Source organism: Petaurus breviceps, unplaced genomic scaffold (genome assembly GCF_028583685.1).
Source record: "Petaurus breviceps papuanus isolate PSGF00001 unplaced genomic scaffold, PetGlider_PUasm1.0 287, whole genome shotgun sequence".
NCBI lineage: Eukaryota > Metazoa > Chordata > Mammalia > Diprotodontia > Petauridae > Petaurus > Petaurus breviceps.
Window position 1 is genome coordinate 1,895,428 of NW_027186029.1, and position 10,313 is coordinate 1,905,740.

Consider the following 10,313-nt stretch of genomic DNA (forward strand, 5'->3'; position numbering starts at 1 on the left):
ACAGTAGAAGGACCATTCTAAGAAGAAAGTGCTCTACACATGACACACTGAGTGACGAGTGCCTTCTATGGAGGCAGAGGAAGCTGCTGTGGAGTCAAGGCTCAGCAGACACCCAAGCGGGGCATGGGACCCATTCCCAGGTTACCCTGCACTACACATTCAATGATATTCAGCAAGGCATATCCCACAGTAAAACCTGCTTCATAGGCAAGGCAAGTCAATCAACATTTATTATTCATTAGCTGAGTACAGAGCCTCGTGCCAGACCCTGGGGGACATACGAAGGTTAAATAAAACACGGGTCCTCTCCTCACGGATTCGACATGGACACAAGTGACTACAAGACAAAAGAACACACAAGTAGAAACAAAGTGCTATGTAAGGTCTTTTGGGGGAGGAGAGGTTTGGTTTCCAAGCACCTGCAAGAATTCCGCAGGTGGAAGGGAGGAGAGACAACAGTCCGGGCACAGAAAGCACCACAAGCAGAAGTAAAGAAGCCCCAGAGCAGAGGGTGTGTTTGTGGAATAGCAGCCACTCCAGTGGACGAGACCACTCAGGAGGCGGATGGGAGGAGGGAGCAGGAGCAATGCTTTCTGAGTATGTGTCACATGAGGTCACAGGGAACACCCAAGCGGCAGTGGAGAGGGAAGGCAGGCCAGGGAAGGAGACCTATTCGGTGGTAATGCATAATCCAAAGAGGAGCTGAGGAAGGGAGTGGCCAGGTGAGTAGAGGAAAGGACCTGTGTGAGAGAGACCACAGAGGTAGAATCGGAAAAGACTCGCTAACAGATCAGAAGAGGTAAAAATAGCACCGAGGTTGGAACCCGGGAGGGAAGACAAAGGGTGGAGCCCCTGGCACGCACCAGGTGACATGGGATGTCCTGTAGGCAGCTGGTGCCCCACAATGAGGCAGGGCTAGAGTCCAAGAGGACAGTCAAAGCCATGGAACTGGCTTCTCTCTTACACTCACTCAGGCCAGAGAGTGATACTCCATATAGCTGTGGCCGGTAGCTATGAGGACACACACACACACACACACACACACACACACACACACACACACACACACACACACACACAAATCCCCCTTCTTTGACAGAGGACTTCTTATTCAGTTAAGTAAGGCACCTTTCTCACTCCTTCCATCTCCCCTTCATGCTCACAGGCCCCCAGAGAGCTCTCCAACAATGGTTCAGGACATCCCACTTCTGCTTGTTTCCCTCTCCCCCAACTTTAAAAGATCAGCATCATCCACTGCACTGTCCTGCTATGGCCGGTCCAGTTTTCTTGCCACCCTGTTAAGTCTTCCTTCACTCACATGTCAGTGCCTCAACCAGCTTCCTGGCTACCTGAACCTGATCTGTGACAGCTCTGCCCATCTGGAGGGCTCCTGAAGTCGGCCTCACTTCCTGCTGCAATCCAGAGTCCAGTCTGAGTCTCCACTTACAAAGAAGTGTGCCCTCTCTTCCTGTATTCCTCAAGATAAAATACTTTTGAAAAACAAAGAAGCCATCCTTCGTCAGGACAAAGCTGGAGCTAGCCGGCTGGCTTTTAGAAGTGCTGGCCAGTACACGGGGGAGCAGGACAGGAATTTGTTCTGATTCTTCTGCTGCCCACCATGCCCAAGCTTTTCCTCCAGCCCCTCCTGACAGGGCTCTGCCAGCCCTTGGTTTCCAAATAAGACTTTCACCAGAGGAGAGAAGTGAGTCAATGGAGACAGAAAAGGAAGAGCTGAATACTGGGGGGAGACCCAAGTGCTATCAGGGAGATCATGTCAGAGAGGGCTCATCAACCCAAGACTTCAAAGAGGAAAAGGAATAAGAAGACCACTGGATTTGATGACCAGGAGCCGGCTTCTGAGCAGGGTTTCAATAGAATGACTATAACAGACTGCAGGGCAGCCTTTGAAAACCAAGTAGCAGTCAGACACAAGTGTGTTTGTAAGCAGCAGGTAGGGAGTCGATGAAGCTATGGACTGAAGATGCCCATGGGGGATGATGGCTGGCACGAGACTCTGGGAACGGGCAAGAGGGGCTGAGACCAAGTGCACAGGCAGAGGATTTAGTGCCCATTCTTCTGAGACTGGAAGGAAGAGAGCAGGCGGTGACTCAGACAAGCTGGAAAGAGCAGAGCTGTCGGAACCCGTTCTGGTCACATCGCCACAATCTTCTGGACGAGTAACTCCGATGTCTCCCTGCAGGCGGTGCAACACGGGGGGTAGCAATGACTGCCTGAAGGCTGACGCGACAGCCAGTGGGGGAAATCTGCCCGGATTTGATCTTGAGTTCAAATTCTCCAGATTTCTGTGTCAACCACACCCCGTGTTCAGGGCCTTCATGAGGCCTCACCATTCAAAAGGCTTCATTCTGTTATGGATTCTCTGGTGCTGAATAAGCTGTGTGCTCAGGCAGAAGGCCTTTCCACACTCAGTACATTCATAGGGTTTCTCTCCTGTATGCATTCTATGATGTCGAGAAAGTTGTGTACTCTGGCGGAAGGTCTTTCCACATATGTTACATTCATAGGGTTTCTCTCCTGTATGAATTCTGTGATGGGAAGCAAGTCCTGTGATCCACCGGAAGGCTTTCCCACAAACATTACACTCATAAGGTTTCTCACCAGTATGAATACTCCGATGTTGAATAAGATGGGCACTCAGGCGGAAGGCCTTCCCACACTCGCTACATTCATATGGTTTCTCTCCAGTATGAATTGTGTGATGGGAAGTAAGTTCTGTTCTCCAGCGGAAAGTCTTGCCACATTGATTGCATTCATAAGGTTTCTCTCCAGTATGAATTCTCTGATGATCAGTAAGTCCTGTGCTCCGTCTGAAGGCCTTCCCACATTCTTTACATTCATAAGGTTTCTCCCCTGTGTGAATTCTCTGATGCTGAATAAGTTCTTTGCTCTCACGGAAAGCTTTCCCACATTCATTACACTCATAAGGTTTTTCTCCAGTATGAATTCTCTGATGTTCATTAAGTCCAGTTCTCCGCCTGAAGGCCTTCCCACATTCATTACATTCATAAGGTTTTTCTCCAGTATGAATTCTCTGATGTTCATTGAGTCCAGTTCTCCGCCTGAAGGCCTTCCCACAGTCTTTACATTCATAAGGTTTTTCTCCAGTATGAATCCTCTGATGTCGAGTAAGTTCTTTGCTCTCTCTGAAGCCCTTCCCACATTCTTTGCATTCATATGGTTTCTCTCCAGTGTGAATTCTCTGGTGTCGAATAAGTTCTTTGCTCTCACGGAAGGCCTTCCCACATTCATTACATTCATAAGGTTTCTCACCAGTGTGAATTCTGTGATGTACAATGAGTTGTGAGCTTTGTCGGAAGGCCTTCCCACATTCGTTACATTTATAGGGTTTCTCTCCAGGACCAAGTCTGTGAAGGAAGTAATGGAGAGTCTGTTGTTAGTGGCTTTTAGGCATACACTGCATTCATAAGGTCTCTCTTCAGTATGTATCCAATAATACTTAAACAGTTTGAATCCAAATGAAGATTTTCCACTTTCACTGTACTTTAGGGCAGCTTCTAAAGCATTTATGACTAGAGGGCCTCTGAGTTTTTCTCCAGTCTCAAGTCTTTCATTCTACCTCTAAATCTGTGATCCTCTAACTATCGTGAACCCAAACTAGATGTGTGAATAGCCCTGGAGCTCTTTCACTCAGCAAGCCTTTTCTTTTCCCTAGTTTTGCTATGGAAGATTGCCTGGCCGCAGCCCACAGCTGCTGCTGTCTTCGTGTTGTCAGGAGTCCTCCTCAGGGTGACTGTTACTTACCTTGGATGTCTCACTACTTTCCGCGGCTGCTTCTCTAGCCTGGCATCACATGCTGAAGTTTCTCCCAAACTAGAAACACAGGGACCATCCCATGTGAGTATTTCCTGGGATGGCTGTTCCATAGAGAAGCCCAGCTTTGGAAATGACTCCTTGGTTTCAGGAGCCACCTCCCAATCTGAAAGAAACAACAAAATGTAAGTGTCTCTGCTCATCCTGCTGGGAAACAAGCAATTCCTACTTATTTAGTCCTGCCCTCACCATCTGCCCTTGAGAAACAGCACTGTCAGACTTCACAGGGTAGAACAAAAAGATGGCGCTATCTTCAGTTTATACGATCCCTTTTTGTAGAGGTGGGGAAAGGACAGGACTTGTGATTTTAATGGTTCAGAGCATGACCAGTGGGGTGAAGAAATTCCCTCCACCCAAGAGATCAACTAAGTTCAAAGAGAGTTACCTGAGGTTAGGAAGCTTGACCAAGTTTGTCCTGCTTGCATGTGTTATAAGCAAGAGACTTTCTGACCCCTAAGTTCACTCTAGTGTGCCCACTACACCTCCATATCTATACTAGTCATGGATGGTTGAGAAAAAGCTTTCACACCAATCCTCACACCAGCCTTGGAAGGTAGGTTGGTTAGTTATTCCTTTTACAAATAAGGAAACTGGGACTCATATTTATTTAGTGACTTACCCAAGGTTACAATACTAATAAATGTTAAGCTGGATTATCTTTTTTTTTTTTTTTTTGCCTTTTAGAGGGCAATAGGGGTTAAGGTACTTGCCCAAGGTTACATGGCTACTGTTTTTGTGTGGGTGTTAAGTGTCTGAGGCCAGAACCCAACTCGGGTCCTCCTGACTCTGGGGCCAGCGCTTTACTCACTGCGCCACCTGGCTGCCCTGCTGGGTTATCTTTTGACTCATAGAAACAGAAGGGCAAAAGACCTCAATGGCCTTAGTCCAACTCATCAAAGGAACTTCCACCATAACACACCCAACCAGTGGTTGTCCAGTCTCTCCTCAAAGACCACCAAGGAGGGAAGGGGAACCCACCACCTCTAAATAGGTCCATTTTTGGGTGGTTCCAAAATTTAAGAAGTTTTCCCTGTTATCTAGCCTCTAAACTAGTCTCTTTGCAACTTAAACCTGTGATTCCTGGTTCTGCCCTCTGAGGCCAAATGGAACATATCAAATCCCTGTTCAACATGACAGTCCTTCAAATACTTTGAGTCCGTAATTTCTCTCCCAGTCTTCTCTTCTCTAGACTAACCACGCCCAATTCCTTCAACCACCTCTAAAGCCCGTGCTCCTCTCACCAAGTCACACACAGTAAGTCCACCTTCTCTCATGTGTTATTTTAAGACACAGAGGTAGGCTAACGGGTGAAAGCCACATTCAGAATATGTACCCTGGCAAGGAGCTTTGTGCCCAGAGGGCCACCCTAACCACTGCCTATAAGCCTTTGCCTCTGTTGTTCCTTCTGGGCTGGAATGCACTCTCTTCCTCACCCTCATAGACTACCTAGTAACCTTCGAGACCCAGCTTGGCATCTATACCTCCTGCAGAAGGCCTCTGGTAATTTCCCCAAGTTTATTTATTTACTAGTATTTTATCCCTTTCAAAATTACTTCGTATGGGTCATACTTATTTGTGTATATATCGGCTGCATCCTCCTAGAAGTAAAAGGGAAACTTCTTAGGGGCAGGTGCTGCCCCTGGGGGTGTGTGTGTGTGTGTGTGAGTGTGTGTTTTGTATACCCTGTACCTAGCAAAATGTCTGTACATTGGACATGGTTAATGTTTACTGAACTGAATCCAAAATTTATAGGAAATTGCCCTAAATCTCTAAGACAAAGAACTACCTCCCCATGGCCTAGTGGTCAAACAAACATGACCAGTTTTATAAAGAAGAAATATAAACTAACATTCAATGCTTCAAATAAGAAGAAATGAAAACTGAAACAATTCTAAATTGTCACCTCAGGTATTATTGCCTTATTCAAATGATTAAGGTAATAACAGTTGAAAAAAGTCAATGTTGCTTCAGTGGAAAACAATAGTTATGGAAAAAAAAATTAGTAGTAATTTTGATTCAGCGATCCCAAGGAGGTCAATGTTAGATGTAAAGAGTGATATGTGCTGAAATATTCACAAGAGCACTTCAGAAAAAGAAAAAGAAGCTGGAAGCAAAATAGGTGGAAATGGAATGTGCTAACTGGGAACTAAGATAAATAAATATAATGGAATAACAAGGAATAAAAGGCACTCAGAGACACATAGGAAGATGCCTATGAAGTAATGCCAACGAAAGGCAGTAACTACGTCGTTCTAGAGGAGGGCCAAACTGACATCACTCTGCTAGAGTCAAGTTTCAGTGTGTCCAACTATGGTTGGTCAGACCAACTGGGGTGAATGGGCAAACCGATCCTATGCTGCTGATCTCGGACTTGCTGTTGGCCTTCATTTCTGAAGAGGACCGACGAGATCATGAGGTGATATCTTCCCTTTCAAGTAAACTGGATTCAAGAGGCAATGGCGCAAAGTCTTCAGCCTCTTTCTCCCAGAGTCATCCAAGTCCAGCAGCAGTACAAGAATCGAGAAGACTAGCGATGGCCTGGGATGCAGGGGATGACCCTGGCTTCTCTGATGTCTGGACAAGCTCTAAGCACTCCAAAGCACCTGCTTCAGTTGCCTTCAAAGCCACTGGAACATCCTGTTCTATCTGCTGAAGGAAATCTTCCCATGCCTGAGGCAGACATCCCCCTAAATCACAGATGGCTCTGAGGCCTGTCCATTACCCTCAACCTGGTCTAGCCTGTTTGCCAGGACAGTTTTGCAGGGGAGTGGCCACTGCTCATGCTACAACTTCTTGGATTCACAAGTGCCATCTGGATGACAGGTGCACACCAAAGGTGGCTGAGGAGCCCTGACATCGGAGGTAATAGCCCTCTGATACAACCGCATCAGTCCCTTGATTCATCCCAGGGCAGCTGTGACTTAACTCAGTCACCTGAAACGGCACAGTCCTCTTTCTCAGTTTCCCCCACCTAGCTCCTCTGGGGCTTCCACAGGTAACACTGGCAGGTAAGTAAAATACCCCCAGTGGGGAAGAGTTAAGCAGAAGAGGATCAGTGGGGGAGACAACATGCAAAAAATATATACAAATAAGACACAGAAGATAAATGGAGATAACCAAGGAAGATCCGCTAGGCTTTGCTCTCTCTACTGCCAAAGTATTTGAAAATAAAGGATTAACCTGAAGAAGGAATCCTGGTCCATCACTGTCAATAGTGTTTTTTCCCAAAGCTGCCCTCCTTTTGCCTTTTGGAGAGCAACTGGGGTTAAGTGACCTGCCAAGGTCACATGGCTAGGTTTTGTTGTCGAGTGTCTGAGGCTGGACCTGAACTCAAGTCCTCCTGACTCCAGGGCTGGTGCTCTACTCACTGTGCCACCCAGCCACCCCCCTTTTTTTTTTGCTTCTTGAAGGGGGTAGGCAGGGCAAATGGGGTCGAGTGACTTGCTCAAGATCACATGGCTAACAAGTGTGTCAAATGTCTGAGGCTGGATTTGAACTCAGGTCCTTCTGACTCCCGGGCTGGTGCTCTGTTCACTGCACCACCGAGCCGCCCCTCTGCCTTCCTTTTCTAATATATGATCCTGTCTTTCCTGGCCCTTCTCTAGTGCCTCCCCATCCCCCACTCTGCTGCTGATGCCTTTCCTTTTGAGTGCTCTCATAAGCTCTGCAGACACCTGTATCTAGAGATTTACATACTTGTCTCCCTCCCAGATTGTGACTTCTTAAGGGAAGTGACTGTGACGTCTTTTTTACTTGCCTTTCTCTGCATCCCCAGAACTCAGCACAGCGCGACTTAGAAAGTCCATCCATGGTAAATGCCTAATACATGTTTTCTGAAAGTCACAGCGTATGAATGTGATGGCGTGCTACTGGGCTGTGAGAAGTGATGAAAGAGATGGCTTCAGAAACAAGGCCAAGGAGAGCCGTGCATTCTGTAACAGTGACATTGTAAAGATAATCAACTGCAAAAGACTTGGTGACTGGTCAATGCAGTGATCCCCCACAATTCCCAAGGGCCCATAATGTAAACCATCACCTGCCTCCACACCGAGGACTGCTACTATTTCACTTCCATTGTTCATTTTTCTTGCTTTTGGGCAGGGGGGCGGAATAGAGCCAATGTGGAAGGATATTTTGTATGACTTCTGATGACGTGTGTAATGGTATTTTACTTCTTTCCACCTCACTGGGTGAGAAAGGGAGTAGAAGGAAGAAAATGTGGAGCTTAAAATAAAGATTAAATTTAAAAAATAAATAGAAATGTTTAAAATTAAAAAACAAAGAAGAGGAGGAATAGGCTTGGATAGGCTGTGGTCGGAATTGCAGACAGTCTTTCCCTCCACCCCCACCCTCTTCCAAACTTCCCTTCTTCCTTTAAAGGCACCTCTATCTCTCTGGGTTCCAGATTCTCAACCTCCTCAATAAAACTGTCCTCAAGTTACCAATGATCTCGAAATTGCCCAATCCAATGGCCAATCCTCATTCTTTGCTTCTTCCTGGAGAGTCTGACATCTCGTCTCCACATTGCTGAAAATAATGCAAGCCTGGCATCTATAAAAAACCTTCTCACATACCTTAAAAACTGGAAGATGATCATTTAACCTGTTTAAGAATCTTCCAGGGACGGCTAGGTGGTGCAGTGAATACAGCACTGGCCCTGGAGTCAGGAGGACCCGAGTTCAAATCTGGCCTCAGACACTAAACACAAAAACTAGCCGTGTGACCTTGGGCGAGTCACTTAACCCCAACTGCCCTACCTTCCCCCCTCCAAAAAAAGCCAAAAAGAATCTTCCAAATGAAGAGTTCCAGTGGGTTTTCAACCCATCTCTTAAAAAAATGCAAACTTTCCCATTAGTTTGCAACAACAGATTGGCTGATACAAGAAGATGGAAATTTACTAGCCAAAAATCAAGTTAAATCTCTAACTGGTGGAGGGGGTTGAAAAAACACACACTGAGATTCTGTTAGTGTGGCCAATGATGGATTTTCTGGATCTACAGGATCTTGGGAAAATCCTTTTTTTTTTTTAGCTTTGATGATGAATAAACTGAGTCTTTTTCTTTCTATTATAGCAATAGCTAACATTTACGTTAGGATCAGCTAGTCAGCCCGGTGCATGAAGAAGCAGGCCTGAAGACTCATCTTCCTGAGTTCAAATCTGACCTCAGATACTTACTAGTTTTGTGACCATGGGCAAGTCACTTATTAACCCTGTTTGCCTCAGTTTCCTCATCTGTAAAATGAGTTAAGAAAAGGAAATGGCAAACTGCTCCAGTATCTATGCCAAGAAAACCCCAAAGGAGGTCACAAAGAGGGGACATGACTGAAACAACCGCACAATGACAGCCACAACAGCCCAGAGGTAGGACTCGGAAGGTCCGCCAAGCACTTGGACATATGACAACCCTATGGGCTTCACCACTCAGGGCCAACATCCCCAGGTTGTTGCCTCATTTTACAGGTGGCTCTGGGAGCTCATACGATGGGCTCGTGAGCTGAAGCCAGTCTGTGAAGGGTATCAAATGCCAACCACAGGAGCTGGCATTGAACCCCAGAGGCCACAGGAGTTGTTGAAGCTCCGGCAGCAGTGTTAAGGACGGACTGAAGAGAGGGGAGGCAGGGAGACCCAGGAGACTCAGTGCTGCCAACCGGAGAAAACGCCCGGAGTCGGGAGACAGAGGCGAGAGTCACTGGATCCCAGTCAGACGGGAGCCAGGACGGAGCCATGTCACAAACATCCTTGGGCTGATCACCACCATAAAACACTCTAGAAAGGTCAAGGATGAACACTGAAAGAAGGCCAACTGATTAGCCATAAAGAGCTCACCAGCATCCTGAGAGAGCACAGGCCCTGCCAAGTGGGAAGGAGAAAAGCCAGCTTCCAGGATCTGGGCAGTGAGTGCGAGGGAAGAGTGGAGCCAATGCTTATAGTGCTCAGGTAGGAACATGCAGATGTCACAGAGTGTGAAGCGAGAAGAATGGGGGCAAGCTGTGGGCAGCAGGGAAGGAAGGGCCAGGGCTAAGGAGAGCCTGAAGATGAAGGGGAAGAGAACCCCAAAGGCCCGTGCAGCCGGACTGGGCTGCTGGCTTGGGAGCGGGGCTGAGCTGCTGTTCGTTCTTTGTTATTCTGTCAGGAGGAGCCCAGGGAGGCAGGAGATCGATACAGTGGGAGAGGAGAGTAATGTAAAAGCAGCAGGGAGCAATGAAATGCTGGCTGTCCAGGCTGTGCCTTATGGCACAGCCATCCGGAAGGACAAGAGGGAAGATGGCAGGGAACAGACGAGGTAAAAACAGAGAGAAATCAAGGAAATAAGTTTCGGAAATTCAGGAAGAAGTGATGATGGAAGGTGTGAGCTCTGGGAGAAGACAGGGCACCGAATCAAGGGTCCAGACCCTAAGCTGGTCAGAGATTGAAGGGAAGGTCCCAAACGCAGGAGGGCATCGGTGGGTCCCCTGCAGCT

At 47.2% G+C, this 10,313-nt stretch overlaps 1 protein-coding gene across 2 annotated transcripts in view; it reads right to left on the reverse strand.

The window, feature by feature from the left end:
• Positions 1-212: 212 nt before the first annotated feature.
• LOC138167696 (zinc finger protein 135-like) overlaps positions 213-10,313 on the reverse strand; it is an 18,173-nt gene continuing 8,072 nt past the window's right edge. The window contains exons 2-4 of one of the 2 annotated variants that reach the window (XM_069096666.1): positions 7,610-7,726; positions 3,784-3,958; positions 213-3,386 (exon numbers count right to left, since the gene is read on the reverse strand). In XM_069096666.1, the coding sequence (XP_068952767.1) occupies positions 2,345-3,386; positions 3,784-3,958; positions 7,610-7,658 (1,266 nt within the window). In that variant the 5' untranslated portion in view covers positions 7,659-7,726 and the 3' untranslated portion in view covers positions 213-2,344. The remainder of the gene's footprint in view (positions 3,387-3,783; positions 3,959-7,609; positions 7,727-10,313) is intronic. The other variant, XM_069096665.1, reaches the window with a different exon arrangement.